The sequence below is a fragment of the Moschus berezovskii genome, chromosome 6, assembly GCF_049115385.1.
Source record: "Moschus berezovskii isolate FMDL1 chromosome 6, NW_MosBer_1.0, whole genome shotgun sequence".
Taxonomy (NCBI): Eukaryota; Metazoa; Chordata; class Mammalia; order Artiodactyla; family Moschidae; genus Moschus; species Moschus berezovskii.
This window is the reverse complement of record NC_142465.1, coordinates 111,339,397-111,355,694: the sequence shown is the minus strand read 5'-3', so window position 1 is coordinate 111,355,694 and position 16,298 is coordinate 111,339,397. Positions and strand designations below refer to the sequence as shown.

Sequence of the window (16,298 nt, the reverse complement as noted above, 5' to 3'; positions counted from 1 at the left end):
CTGGAAAAACCAGAGCCTTGACTAGACGGACCTTTGTTGGCAAAGTAATGTATCTGCTTTTTAATATGCTAAATAGGTTGGTCATAACTTTCCTTCCAAGGAATAAGCGTCTTTTAATTTCACGGCTGCAGTCACCATCTGCAGTGATTTTTGGAGCCCCCCAAAATAAAGTCTGACACTGTTTCCCCATCTATTTCCCATGAAGTGATGGGACTGGATGCCATGATCTTAGTTTTCTAAATGTTGAGCTTTAAGCCAACCTTTTCACTCTCCTCTTTCACTTTCATCAAGAGGCTCTTTAGTTCTTCTTCACTTTCTGCCATAAAGGTGGTGTCATCTGCATATCTGAGGTTATTGATATTTCTCCCAGCAATCTTGATTCCAGCTTGTGTTTCTTCCAGCCCAGCATTTCTCATGATGTACTCTGCATATAAGTTAAATAAACAGGGTGACAATATACAGCCTTGACATACTCCTTTTCCTATTTGGAACTAGTCTATTGTTCCATGTCCAGTTCTAACTATTGCTTCCTGACCTGCATACAGGTTTCTCAAGAGGCAGGTCAGGTGGCCTGGTATTCCCATCTCTTTCAGAATTTTCCACAGTTTATTGTGATCCACACAGTCAAAGGCTTTGGCACTGTCAATAAAGCAGAAAGATACTTTTCTGGAACTCACTTACTTTTTCGATGATCCAGCAGATGTTGGCAATCTGATCTCTGGTTCCTCTGCCTTTTCAAAAACCAACTTGAACATCTGAAGTTCACAGTTCATGTATTGCTGAAGTCTGGCTTGGAGAATTTTGAACATTACTTTACTAGAGTGTGAGATGAGTGCATTTGTGCGGTAGTTTGAGCATTCTTTGGCATTGCCTTTCTTTGGGACTGAATGAAAACTGACCTTTTCCAGTCCTGTGGCCACTGAGGAGTTTTCCAAAGTTGCTAGCCTACTGACTGTACCACTTTCACAGCATCATCTTTCAGGATGTGAAATAGCTCAACTGGAACTCCATCACCTCCACGAGCTTTGTTCGTAGTGATGCTTCCTAAGGCCCACTTGACTTCACATTCTAGGATGTCTGGCTCTAGGTGAGTGATCACACCATCATGATTATCTGGGTCATGAAGATATTTTTTGTATAGTTCTTCTGTGTATTCTTGCCACCTCTTCTTAATATCTTCTGCTTCTGTTAGGTCCATCCCATTTCTGTCCTTTATTGAGCCCATCTTTGCATGAAATGTTCCCTTGGTATTTCTAATTTTCTTGAAGAGATCTCTAATCTTTCCCGTTCTATTGTTTTCCTCTGTTTCTTTGCACTGATCACTGAGGAAGGCTTTTCTTATCTCTCCTTGCTATTCTCTGGAACTCTGCACTCAAATGGGTGTATCTTTCCTTTTCTACTTTGCTTTTCACTTCTTTTCACAGCTATTGTAAGGCCTCCTCAAACAGCCATTTTGCTTTTTTGCATTTCTTTTCCATGGGGATGGTCTTGGTCCCTGTCTCCTGTACAAGGTCACAAACCTCCGTCCACAGTTCATCAGGCACTCTATCAGATCTAGTCCCTTAGATCTATTTCTCACTTCCACTGTATAATCATAAGGGATTTGATTTAGGTCATACCTGAATGGTCTGGTGGTTTTCCCCACTTTCTTCAATTTAAGTCTGAATTTGGCAATAAGGAGCTCATGATAGGAGCCACAGGCAGCTCCTGGTCTTGTTTTGTTTTTACGCTACAGGAAAAAACTTACTTTTCACTGGCAAAAACCTGATTGTAATGGTTCCTATTTAGATTAATAAAGATGTGTTTGAGCCCAGTTATAATGATTTAAAATTCATGTGAAACTGCAATGACTTTTGCACTAACCTAATAGGAATTAATATAATTAACTCCTAGTAGAAATTAAATACAGATGTTATCTGTATTTACAGGAAATGATTATGAATGTGGGTGAAGGAAAAACTCTCCTGGATTACTGCAATATTCTTCTACAATTACAAAGCAAATTCATAGCAATTTATGTCACCTGTTTTACTGCAGCCTTAAAAAAAAAAAAAAAGCAGTACCATATCCCCAAAAGCAGCAGCCGAGAGAATATAAAAGGACAGAAAGTGAATTAATTTTCAAAGAGCCTTGCTGGAGTGAGAAGGGTGCCTGAGGGACCTCAACCCAGAGGAGCTAAGAGACTGGCTATTCTGAACTCTTTTATCCTCAACTCTCTGACACCAACTGTATGCTGTTTTTCACACCACCAACAAATGATTTCAGCTCTTTGGTCACCAACTGGGTGTCCTACTGATTCAATTCATTTCTGACACTAACCACCTGGAGTCAGCAGGGACCCCCGCAGATGCTAAGTCCCACAACACTGCCTTCACTTCAGACACTAGCTGCAAGTCCCAGGTCCCTATACTTCTGACCAACCAATAAATCCAGGGTTTCCATGACACCCCTCCTCAGGTTTGAGAACTTGCCAGAGTGGCTCAGAGAACTCAGGAACCGCCAAACAGAAGAGATACACAGGGCAAGGTATAGCCTCTGAGGAGGGTCACACAGCTTCCATGCCCTCCCTCTACCGTGTACCACCCTCCTGGCACCTGGAAGTGGTCATGAACCCAGAAGCTCTCTAAAACTCTGTTAATCAGGGGGTTTTGTGGAGATTTTACTACTTAGGCATGGTTGAGTGAATCACACCGGCCACTGGTGAGTAGTTCAATCTCCAGCTCCTCTCCTCCTCCACTCCCAGAAGTTGGGGGTGGGGTGGGAGACGGGCTGAAAGCTCCAACCCTCTAATCATGGCATGGTCTTCCTGGTGACTGGCACCTACCCTGAAGCTATCTCTGAGCCAGTCAGTCAAGAATCAACTCATGAGAACAAAAAATACTCCCATCCCTCTGGAACTTTCAAGGCTTTTAGGTGCCCTGTCAGGAATCAGGAACAAAGACCACATATGTATTTCTAGATTATGCCAATTCATACATACATTTAGGATAATAAGCAAGTATGTCACTCTCCAAAGTAGGGTGTGTATATAAATGGAAAAGGGGAAAGCTAGAAACAACTCTAGAACTGGAGATATGAATGTGAACTCATGGCTTTCAACAGACAGACAGATCTTACCAACACTATAGGGGTTTCCCAGGTGGCTCAGTGGTAAAGAATCCAGCTACCAAGCAAGAGATTTGGGTTCAATCCCTGGGTCGAGAAGATCCCCTAGAGAAGGAAATGGCAATCCACTCCAGTATTCTTGCCTAAGAGGTGGACATGACTGCACGACTGAGGACACACCAACACTATAACCATTCAATCTGTCTATATCAGGTGGAAATGTGATACACAGAGGCCACTAAAAATAATATCCCTTCTCAAAGATTTAAGTCTAAAACAGACGTTCAAGGGACTTCTCTGGTGATGCAGGGCTTAAGACTCCACACTTCCACTGCAAAGGCTGTGGGTTTGATACAAGGTTAGAAAACTAGGATCCAGAATATTGCAGGGAGCCACCAAAAAATTAAAAATAAACAAAAGAAATAAAAAATAAAACAGAACTCTATCATAACCAATATAAGTAATATATAAAAAACTTAGGATACACCAAGAAGTTAATAAACACACCATCTCCCGCTTTATAGCATCTACAAATGTAAACTGGATAAAAGGCTATTGAAATAGAGATTTACTTCATGAACTGAAAGTACAAAAGGTGTAAGTTGCTCAACAACAAATTGTAATTGCTAAACAGAACAAAAAAATTCAATTCCACTATAACTCAAACTTCTTCCTAGTTTAACTGAAGTATTTTGCAGTGGAAAAACACAAGGACTCAGATGCCATGTGATCTTAAACATGTTATTAAACCTGTGTTTGTTTCCTCAAATATAAAATGTTTAAAAATCTGCCTTGTACTGTTCCTCTGAGAATTACAAATAATATGCTATGGGCATAAGACTATGCTAATCACCAAAAAGTCCTATTAGATAAGTATTAGTAATTATTAATACTTTTCCAGATTAATTAGCAAGGAACACTCTTCAAAAAGACACGGGTTTAAAGAAGTTCACGCAGTTGTTTAGGCTTTTTGCTGTACATACGTCCATTTCACCCACATTCTAGAAATAGTGTAACAATTAAGAATCTTTCTTGTAATAGTTTCATGTGAAATCTGCTTCCTCAAGTGACACACACAGACAGTCATTTCAGAGATGCCCCACTAATGAAGTCTGTATCACCAGATTAACACGCAAATGCAGCATTAATGCCAGAGACTAACTATGGAGAGAAACAAGCTGTTTTAAGAATCAGCACATCACGCCCAACAATTGAGTATTACAGAAACTAGTTGACAAACAGCATATGAAGTATGAAAAACTATTTTGGATTGAATTTAACTATCCATAAAGAATAACCAAAACTAAAACAGAAACTGACTTAGAACAGACTCTTACCTGAGGTAGAGAAAGCAGACAAATTATTATATTTCAAAGCATCAACTTTCAAAGACCTTTCCCTGCCCATCTATCCATGTTCGCCAAGAGCATGCCTTCTACTTACCCAATCTTTCTTGCCCCATATTTGTTCAAACTTGTCTAAAGAAATGGCCTACTCTTATTGACTCTACTTCTTAACCGCCCTTGCGCATGTGTGCTCAGTCACTTTTTTCACGTCCAAACTGACCCCATGGACCATGCCCCACCAGGTTCTTCTGTTCATGGGATTTTCCCAGGCAAGAATACTGGAGTGGGTTGCCATGCCTTTCTTCCTCAGCCACTCTTTAAACTCACTGCAAATCTTCCACTCTTCTGAAACTGTAATATCACCAAATATCTGGAGTGAATGTGACATAACATTCAGTTCAGTTCAGTCGCTCAGTCGTGTCCGACTCTCCCTGTTAACTCTGCATGTGTATGTGAATTTGTGGTAATATCCTTTGTATATCTTTTCCAAAAAAGGAAATACTATATTATTAATAGAATACAGTTTTTTAAATGTATAACTTCAGTTATAAAAGCATCACACTGTATATTCTTTGTGCTGTGAATTTTATCTCAATAAAGCTATTTTGCTTTTTAAAGCACAACTTAACCCACAATTTTTTCTGCCATGATAGAAATGTTCTATATGTACCACCCAATATGGCAGCCACACGTGGCTTTGATCACTTGAAATATGGCCAGTAAAACTGAAGTATTAAGTTTAAAGTTTTTGTTTCATTTTTAATTAGTTTAAATTTAATGTTGAAGCTGAAACTCCAATACTTTGGCCACCTGATGCAAAGAGCTGACTCATCTGAAAAGACCCTGATGCTGGGAAAGATTGAGGGCAGGGGGAGAAAGGGACAACAGAGGATGAGATAGTTGGATGGCACCACCGACTCAATGGAAATGGGTTTGGGTGGACTCCAGGAGTTGGTGATGGACAGGGAGGCCTGGCGTGCTGTGGTTCATGGGGTCACAAAGAGTCAGACACAACTGAGCGACTGAACTGAACTGAAATTTAAATAGTCATGTAAGGCTTTGAGGATAAAGAACTTTATTGGATATTATCAGAGACTTAGAGATATTTATGTGCACCCCCCTTATGCAATCTCCCCTCTCCTTTAGGTACCATCCAGAATATTGTGACAGAAAAGGCAATGGCAAGCCACTCCAGTACTCTTGCCTAGAAAATCCCATGGACAGTGGAGCCTGGTAGGCTGCAGTCCATGGGGTCGCTACTAGTCAGACACGACTGAGCGACTTCACTTTCACTTTTCACTTTCACGCATTGGAGAAGGAAATGGCAACCCACCCCAGTGTTCCTGCCTGGGGAATCCCAGGGATGGCGGAGCCTGGTGGGCTGCAGTCTATGGGGTCGCACAGAGTCGGACACGACTGAAGTGACTTAGCAGCAGCAGCAGAATATTGTGAATGACCTAATAGCCAAAAACAATAAACAATTTCAACAGCCTAAACTTATCTCCACACTTTTTTCCTACGTTTCCCAACATCCACTCTCCACAACTACTACTATGCTAATTGGACTTCTCTGCTATAGTCCTTCCTGGAAATTTTATTCTTTCTGTTCTGTTCTCCTGCTGTTTTGTTTAGTCTCCCTGAGCTCCTTTTTCCTTTGCCCACCCTTTAATTATTCCTATTTTTCCCTAGGCCCATTATTCTTCCCTGTCTTTTCCTCTGTTTCTCTTCATATACATCCTTTCCTTAGATAACTGCATTTACTTCCATTATTTCAGCTATGACTAATACAGACAGCCTCTATTATCTACCTCAGACCCATTCTTTTGAGCCTCAGGAATGTATTAAATGGCCTGGTTGAACTTCATCCTGGAGGTATCACAAGCACCTCACACTCCTGTCAACTAAATACATCTCCACACCCCTTCCCCTCAAAGGCCAACCTTCCATTCTTTGCTATTCCCTCCCTCAGTCGACAGTACCATTTTCTATTTCCACCGTCCCACCTGTGCTTCATTTTTCCTCCAAATTCCACTTCATCAATAAACCCTGCCCATTTTCTCTACTAAATATTTAAAAATTCCACTCCTCTTCTATTGTCTTAGTTCAGACCCTAGAAATCTCACACTTATACATAAAACTAAACTCTACATATTCGTACTCCTTAAATAATTCTCCACAATTAATTTTATGCAAATCTACTTCTCTGCTTCAAATTCTCTCCACTGCCTACAGCTGAATATTTGTGTGGGAAGGGTGTATGGGCAGTTCAAAGAGCATGTAAATACAATAATGTCTACAAACTCTTCAGCATGTTAAGGAGATGTTGCATTTCCCAAGTCTACCAAAACCCAGGATGAGTCACCAGTCCAAGCAGAGAGAAAATCCACAGAGATGAATACAGTCACCCCTTAAGGTCCGCAGGGGGCTGGTTCCAGGGACGCTCCCCAGCCTCCACCCCATGGATAACAAAATCCACGGATGCACAAGTCCCATCTATAAAATGGTGCATTTCAGTTCAGTTCAGTTCAGTCGCTCAGTCGTGTCCGACTCTCCGCGACCCCATGAATCACAGCACGCCAGGCCTCCCTGTCCATCACCAACTCCCGGAGTACACTCAAACTCATGTCCACAGAGTCGGTGATGCCATCCAGCCATCTCATTCTCTGTCGTCCCCTTCTCCTCCCGCCCCCAACCTTTCCCAGCATCAGAGTCTTTTCCAGTGAGTCAACTCGTCTCATGAGGTGGCCAAAGTATTGGAGTTTCAGCTTTAGCATCAGTCCCTCCAATGAACATCCAGGATTGATCTCCTTTAGAATGGACTGGTTGGATCTCCTTGCAGTATAAGGGACTCTCAAGAGTCTTCTCCAACACCACAGTTCAAAAGCATCGATTCTTCGGCGATCAGCTTTCTTCACAGTCCAACTCTCACATCCATACATGACCACGGGAAAAACCATTGCCTTGACTAGACGGACCTTGGTCGGCAAAGTAATGTCTCTGCTTTTTAATATACTATCAAGGTTGGTCATAACTTTCCTTCCAAGGAGCAAGCGTCTTTTAATTTCATGGCTGCAATCAGCATCTGCAGTGATTTTGGAGCCCAAAAAAACAAAGTCTGACACTGTTTCCACTGTTTTTCCATCTATTTCCCATGAAGTGATGGGACCAGATGCCATGATCTTTGTTTTCTGAATGTTGAGCTTCAAGCCAACCTTTTCACTCTCCTCTTTCACTTTCGTCAAGAGGCTTTTGAGTTCCTCTTCACTTTCTGCCATAAGGGTAGTGTCATCTGCATATCTGAGGTTATTGATATTTCTCCCAGCAATCTTGATTCCAGCTTGTGCTTCTTCCAGCCCAGCGTTCCTCATGATGCACTCTGCATATAAGTTAAATAAGCAAGGTGACAATATACAACCTTGACGCACTCCTTTTCCTATTTGGAACCAGTCTGTTGTTCCATGACCGGTTCTAACTGTTGCTTCCTGACCTGCATACAGGTTTCTCAAGAGGCAGGTCAGGTGGTCTGGGATTCCCATCTCTTTCAGAATGTTCCACAGTTTATTGTGATCCACACAGTCAAAGGCTTTGGCATAGTCAATGAAGCAGAAATAGATGTTTTTCTGGAACTCTCTTGCTTTCTCCATGATCCAGCGGATGTTGGCAATTTGATCTCTGGTGCCTCTGCCTTTTCTAAAACCTGCTTGAACATCTGGGAGTTCACGGTTTACATACTGCTGAAGCCTGGCTTGGAGAATTTTGAGCATGACTTTACTAGCGTGTGAGATGAGTGCAATTGTGCGGTAGTTTGAGCATTCTTTGGCATTGCCTTTCTTTGGGATTGGAATGAAGACTGACCTCTTCCAGTCCTGTGGCCACTGCTGAGTTTTCCAAATCTGCTGGCATATTGAGTGCAGCACTTTCACAGCATCATCTTTCAAGACTTGAAATAGCTCAACTGGAATTCCATCACCACCACTAGCTTTGTTCGTAGTAATGCTTTGCATTTAATCTATACACATATTCCATATACTTTAAATCATCTCTGTATCACTTATAACACCGAACACAATGTAAAGGCTGCATAAATAGTTGTAAACACGATGTAATACACACAGTTGCTACAAGTGCAGAAAATTCAACTTTTGCTTTTTTGGAACTTTCTGGTATTTCTCTCTTCCAGTATATTTTCCATTTACAATTAGTTGAATCTGTGAATGCAGAACCTGCAGATATGGAGGGTGACTGCACATCATGTCGTCTGGCTCAAGACCATTAGCCATGAAAAGAATCCTATCATTACCTCAAACAACATGTCTACTATCAACTAACAGAGACAATGTGCACAACAGTTAATGATGTGCTTCACTACTTCATTTCACTTCTCACTGTTTGGTTTAAGTATCAGTACTTGATTAACTCCACACCATTCACCAGGTACACAATGACCAAAACACAGATCATCTGTGTCTGAGAAACTGCAACCTGGCAGCTCAAAAGGCATCTACAAAAACAGTGGATTTTCTTAACTAACCTGAATATGATTATACCAAGCAGATTTCCCAACATTTTCTTATTCTTAAAATCTTAATTTCTTAATATTTCTTAAATTTCAGGGAAAACTGTATTTGCTTGTGATGACAAAGCTTATCTAATGATTCTTTTCTAAAAATCATTAAGCACATTAACTTAGCACAGCACATTTAATATGTCAATCTTACAACGCCAAGAAGTCAGAACATCAAAAACTAAATTCTGTGTGAAAGCCCACTGAAAAGCTAAATTAATACAAATTAAGGTAGAGATATTCTACAATCAAGTCAACCACAAAACCAAGCAAATACTAAAGTTTCTTCTCTCCTGCAGAACATATCAATAACCAATCTTTTTAGAGCCACACACAAAATTAAGCCTGCCAGTTGTCAAAGGCATAATCCTCTTCCAAACAAAAACACTCTTAAGAAAAGCTGCTGGCAATTTCTTTTCAGTCCAAAAGCTGCCCTTCAGTCTAAAAGCTGTCTTAAGATTTAATAAAACCCTTAAACTGAACAAAATGCTCCTAAAACCCAACTAACTATGAAGTTTAAAATAATTAATCTGTAACAAGTGATAATGAATAGCCTTCAAAATGGATTTTTCTTTGAAGTATCATACTTTACATTTTTCAAAGTACGTTCACATAGTATTTCAGTTGCTCCTCAGCAATCCTGTGAAGTCAGTAAGACACGTTACTAATAAATCAGTCTTACAGAGTTAAGTTCCTTACTCAGGGTCAGATAATTGGTAACACAGAATCCAAGTTTTCTGCCTCAGAGCTGGTTTCTGCTATATGTGTTGTACTATACCAGAGTGAAATCTCAAAATACAAGATTAGAGAATCTGCTGTGGACCAATGAAAGGTAAGGCATATGGATGAAAAAACCCTGAGATCTACAACTATTTCTAACTTAATAACAGAAAAAATTTAATACTTACCAAAGTATATGGAGCATCTACTTATGTCTTCAAAGAGTTCAAAGACTAATGGAATAGACAAAGAATGTAAATGATTTTTAATCAATGTGAAGAAAACTGTAAGAATGCTCCCAAGAGCAAAGATCTCAGCAAATTCTGGAAACTAGTCATTCAGAAAGACTGCCATTTGGGAGCAACAAGTTAGGAAATTAACAAGAGGAAGTTAGGCAGAGGACAGGTAAAGCTAAAGGATGTGAAAACACTGATGACACCATGTTCAATTCCAACATTTCTCCTGTAAGAATGGTAGCAACAGTATGGAGTTTTGCTATATTTTTCAAGTATAAATGTAAACAAATCAAAATTTTCATCAGTACCCTCAAAAAGGTTGCCTAAAAAAAGATGCTGCAGTATCACAGTTAATATTTATGTGCCACGCTCAGTCCTAAAAGTTTTCTATATATACTAATTTAATCATCACAACAACTCTGTAAAATAGACACTCATTACATTTCACTTTACAGGCAAGGAACTAAAACAGAAGTTTACCCAAGGTTATACAATCATTAGCTGAGCCAGGATTTGAATGGAAAGTCAGGCATTTTAGTTCTTAATCACTGTGTTATACTGCAGAAAAAGAGTGCCTTTTCCAAATCCAAGTTATAGGTCATGCTAAGTCCCACCTAATCCTGCACACACCTGATTTTTAATACAGGACCAAACAAAATACAAAATGCGAACAACAAGTAAATATGAAGAACTGGCATAGCAAAACCAGTAACCAATTATTGTGAAATTTTCACAGTATATGAACATTTTCAGAAATTATAATTTGAACATAACCATTCTTGCAGCTTTTACAGCTTTATCTAAAATACTAACTTACCAGGAAACACAAATAACACACTTAGGTTGATTTCTGAAAATGAGAGCCCAGTTTCAGTTGAATGTTTCCACAGGGATTAACCAAGATGACTTTAAATGACCAGGATCTTGCACTAGAATCTGAATGTCAAGAAATGAACTCAGTCACCAGGCAACAATTCGGTTCAGTCAGTTCAGTTCAGTCGCTCAGTCGTGTCTGACTCTTTGTGACCCCATGAATCACAGCATGCCAGGCCTCCCTGTCCATCACCAACTCCCGGAGTTCACTCAAACTCATGTCCATCGAGTCGGTGATGCCATCCAGCCATCTCATTCTCTGTCGTCCCCGTCTCCTCCCACCCCCAATCCCTCCTAGCATCAGACTCTTTTCCAGTGAGTCAACTCGTCGCATGAGGTGGCCAAAGTATTGGAGTTTCAGCTTTAGCATCAGTCCTTCCAATGAATCGAGTCCCAATTTGTTTTACACAAAAACAATCTCTCTTTCCAAGTTCTTACACTACAAACAATTGTGATACTAAAGGTCTGAAAAAAGGTAAGAAAAATGGAAACCATTTAAGCCCCTAAGACAAAGAACTATATATTTTTTAAAATCAACCTAAATATAATTCTTTCTCTTGTACAAAGGTTACTTCTTAAAACAATAAATCTACATATATTTTAAATAAACTCTTACCTAGCCAAAATTATCCTGTCTTTAATTATTATTCTGTCCTGTTGAGAAGGGACAAAGGATTACTTCAAACAAGTCACCATTCTTTAATTTGCACAGCAGCTACCCTTGAGCTACCTGAATTTTGCCCATACTCCAACAAATCAGTGGCTCTGAGAATTTAAAAACAAAAAGACTCCGAAGACTATTCTCTGAAATTTCGTTTCTGAGACTAAAAGTTAGTAGATTCCTAAAAGCCAAGGAATGTGGCACAAATTTTTAAAGGTAAGAAAAATCCTCACTATTCAAAATGGGAATAACAGTTCAATGAATTAATAGCAAAGTTATAGTTTCTTAATCACAGAACCACAACAAATTTCTACACCATCGAAAAACTTTTCATAAAACATTGATATCATATACTCATGATGAGACATGATCCTTAACTTGCTAAAAGCCAGAAAAAAGTACACACTAAGTATTTTGGAGTTTAATCAAAATTTATGATTTGACTTCTCCTTTCAGGCAGATCTGGAAACAATCTTATCAATATATCCAGTGAACTCTGTATTTAGAAGCAGCACGGGCAGAAAAGTGCTTAAAGTAAATGAATCATTTGAATCGCAGTGTATGTTTTATTAAAGCAACTATGCTATGTTTCTTTAAAACAAAAAACAAACCCTCCCTATAAAAGGCAATGTAAATTCTGTAAAGTCCAGCAGTAACAACATTTTCTGATCAAGCCAAAAGAGAAGTAAAATTAAGGCACAACACCTGCCTAGTGAAACCAGGTAAGGAAATATGCATCTTAATAGATCTCAGTTATCACTTAAGATCCTATAGTATCAAAGTACTACCCCCATGTTAAGAGTCAGTATTTGTTTTAATAGATAACTATGCATATTGTGACTCTAAAAATAGGCTCGATGGAAACAAATTTGACTTGCATACCACACCCACCCATCCTTCATCCCCAAAAGCCTATTTATTTCTCCATCTGAAGTGATAAAATCACTACCCATATCATAAGTCTGGAATCTGCCAGGGTTACAGGATCAGATTTCTCCAAAAATCTGACAGTAACTTCCACATCAAGACAGAACTGCTTCATCTGAGATTTACTAATTAACCACCTACTAGACTACAAATGCTTTAACATTTCTCAAATTATTAGATTAAATGGCAACCCATTCCAGTGTTCTTGCCTGGAGAATCCCAGGGACGGGGTAGCCTGGTGGGCTGCCGTCTATGGGGTCACACAGAGTCGGACACGACTGAAGCGACTTAGAAGCAGTAGCAGCAGCAACCAGTTAATTTTATTCCTTATCAACCCAAGCAAGTCATTTACAACTAAGTTACTCTGTAACTTCAGGTTCTTCAATTATCAAATAAGAAGCTGGGCAGAATAGCCTAAGATTTCTTCCAGTTTTAATACATGACATTTTAAACTCAACAACTTAACACAATGTTTCTTCAGTCTTCCTACAGAAAAAATTGTAATAAGTATACATTTCGTAAAGAAAGTTTATATTTTCCCCAATGATTTAGTAATCCTTTGGCTTGTCCTTTAATTTAGATCCAAAGACAATAACTCAAACACTAACCCACTGAGTAGGTTGTTAGGCAAGTGTTTTGGCCAAAACATTATAAATACTGTCCAACTACTGCTATAAAGGATCTTGGGACTAAGATAATCACAATTTAAAAACAAAAATGGAAAACTGTAGAAGTAGGATCATATAAGGAAGGTTCCAAAGCAGGGTACCACTCAATGCATTTTCATTTGGTTCTCCAGCCAAATTCCAAACTAGCATAAAAATAATATGGCAATGTTATGCATAGAAGATATTTTTTTGTTTAACCATGACCATGCCTAGAGAACAAAAATCAAAAATTCATGAGTTCTAAAAAAAGAGAAGCTTAGACAAAATTATTGTGACATTAGACAAATTAAGGTTTTTTCCCCCACTGTATCATTAGTTTCAAGGTAATAAACTATCTGAAGATTCCAGGTGACAAAGCAAAGTACATTCTGAGAAGTCTTAAAAGTTAAAAATTGAAACTAACAAAATTAATCTATCAACACTTACTTGGGTCTAGTCTTGAGAGTAAGGTAACTAAATGAGGTGATTAAATTGTTAAAAAAGCACCTATTCAAATATGAAACTATAAAAGAATACAGTCCAGGATCAGTAGCAATAAGCACCTGAAGTATTAAAAAAGTAACAGGTGTGTGTGTGCTTGTAACTAAAACTCTGTCTGTAAAGCAAAACAAATAAGACCTAAGTTTCTGAGTAAGAATGACCAAGGAATAAAGTTATAATTTGACAATTAAAAAAAAAGCCTACCACCTTCCCAACTCTAAAACACTACAAATTGAGTAGTTTTTATTTCACAATGCCTTTAGAAGTTCTGTATCACTAACTATAAAATTTAAGAAATTATATTCCTAAAAAACTTGTCAGTTTTTTAAGTTTACTTCCTTCCACATGTTAATTTTCCTTCACACTTGATACGACCTTGGTCATTTGGAAGGTGACATTCAAAAGGTTAAATGTTCATATACGGATAATAGATAAATTCCTAGAACACTCAGGTATTTTCATATCCTATTTCAGCTTGGTTCATTTCCTTTGTCAGAAGACTATGGATACTGGCATTTTTCACGTATAATGTCAGTGGTTTTTTCATTCAGTTCAACTCCGCTTCTTCCAATAACCTATGTGAACACACATAGGTGAGGACAACTTCAGTCAAGCTGCTACAGATCAAGCAACAAGTAGCCCAAACCCCGTTATATCCTTGTCAACCAGGATGACACACCATTATTTACACCATGAAAATCTCCTAGAGGTTAAAAATGAAGCCTTTATCACTCACTCATTTGTACCCTTGAGAAAGTTTAGCTTAAAAATCTTTTACAAGATTAAAACAATGATAATGACATCACAACTCTCAAAGCAGAGCTCCTGTATTACCCACAGAACAGCGAGTGGGCTAAAGACACACTAGTTTTAATAACAACGCCAGCTCTCGGCTATCAAAAACTTGCTTAAACATCATTAGGTGGAACGATATCAAAGACCCAACTGTAACTTTCTAGTCTCAAACTATCCAGGGAAGGAAGCTTCTTTTAGTTTATTAGATGCCGGTGCGACCACCAACTAAGATAAGAAGGTCATTCGTGAACAAGGTCGTTCTTAATTTTAAAAGACAACCTGTTCTCAGGAATGGAAACATGCATCTAACACACCAGCAGCTCATCACTGCAGACCTTTGATGAACACAAGGCAAGAGGACTGTACTTTCCGAACTCAAAAACTTCCCCTCTCATTTCGTTTCCTGCCAGACGCTAAAACAATGACGAGGAGGCAACGCGCTGGTATCCGGATGACTTTCACCACTCCTTCCCTAGGAGCGAATCTCTGGCTACAATACTAACGCCTCACCTGTCCCAACACCCCAAATCCCGGTGACTCTTTCGAAAGTTGGCTTCCCCCCACTCGCAGCGAACAGTTAAGAGGAAGACACGTAAAGGGAAAATTCGGCGAAGTGGCCGAGCCAAACGTAGGACCCACAGCACTGTGAGAGAGAGAAGGTAGGGTATACCTGCAGCTCACACCAGGCGACCTCCACGGTGGTCTCGGTGTCCAGACCCTTGTAGACTGTTTTAAAGGAGCCCCTGCCGATCTCGATGTCAAACTTGAGAAAGCGGCCGTCGTTGGACATGCCCACGGCCTTGGTCTCCAGCTCCTCGATGTCATCCTGCTGCTGGCTCCGTTCCTCCTGGGGCTCCTTGGCGCTGCCGCCTCCGCTGCCACTTCTCGATGATGGAGGCTCCTCTCGGCTCCCGGCGGGGCCGGGCTGGACAGCCTGGCGGTCTCTGCCCGCGCTGCCCGGGGCCGAAGAGGTGGCCGGGCCCCCGGCGACCGGCTCCTCGGGGGCGGCGGCGACGGCGGCGGCGGGCGGCTGCTGGGCCACCTGAGCGGCGGCGGCGGGGGTCAGGGTCTCCTCGCGCGGGGGTTCCGGGGGGCTCCGCTGCGGGACCACGGCAGCCGCGCCGGGCTGAGGCAGCGGCAAAGGGAGGCCGGGCAGCTCCAGCGCCGTAGCGTTGGAGTCGCAGATGACGCTGCGACGGAAGAAGCGGTGCTCCGTCGTGGTGGTCGCGGCAGCCCCCCGGCTGTCCTTGTCCATGGTATGGCGGCGACGCCGGTACTCCTCCGTCCGGCCGGCTGCGGCGTCGGCCGCCGCGGCGCCCAGTTTTTCCCCCACCGAGGAGTCCGAGCTGGAGCCATTCTTGGGGGCAGGCGCCGGCGGCGAGAGGAACAGCGAGCCCGGCGCGCTGCTCTGCTGGTCGGCGGCGCCGCCAGACATGGTGGGAGCGGGAGCGAGGCGGGCGGCTCGAGTTCGCGGAAGAAAGGGGCCGGCCCGGGGCGGCGGGGCGACGGCCCCTCACTCGGCACTGACTCGGCGGCCCGAGAGGGAGGCGGGCCCGCGGGCCCGGCTGCGGCGGCCGCTGCGGCTCTCGAGGCGCGCTTGTCGGGGGCGGCGGCGGGGCGGAGGCACGGGGGCTGGCGCCTCACGGCCCGCACCCATCGTGCGGCGAGCGGCGGACGGGCGGGCTGGAGCGCCGGGGGCGCGCGGTCATGGGGGCGGCGCGGCGGCCCGCACCGAGTGAAGGAGGCGACGGCCGGCTCTCCACCGCCGCGGCCCGGGGCGAGCTGGACCCCAGAGCGGCGGCCGCTCGGCGCGGAGGCGGACGAGGCCGCGCTGGGGCTCGCGGCCAGGCGGGCAGCCGCTCCTCCTCCCCGCCCTGCTGGACGGCCTCAGAGGCCGCCCATTGCCCGACGCTAGGGGCCGAG

At 42.0% G+C, this 16,298-nt stretch overlaps 1 protein-coding gene across 38 annotated transcripts in view; it reads right to left on the bottom strand.

Annotated features, from left to right (window-relative positions):
- Positions 1-15,958, bottom strand: part of WNK1 (WNK lysine deficient protein kinase 1) — a 138,680-nt gene extending 122,722 nt beyond the window's left edge. For all 38 annotated transcript variants that reach the window (XM_088837432.1, XM_055395266.2, XM_055395269.2 and 35 more), the window contains exon 1: positions 15,046-15,958. In XM_088837432.1, the coding sequence (XP_088693558.1) occupies positions 15,046-15,810 (765 nt within the window). In that variant the 5' untranslated portion in view covers positions 15,811-15,958. The remainder of the gene's footprint in view (positions 1-15,045) is intronic.
- Between the last annotated feature and the right edge of the window lie 340 nt (positions 15,959-16,298).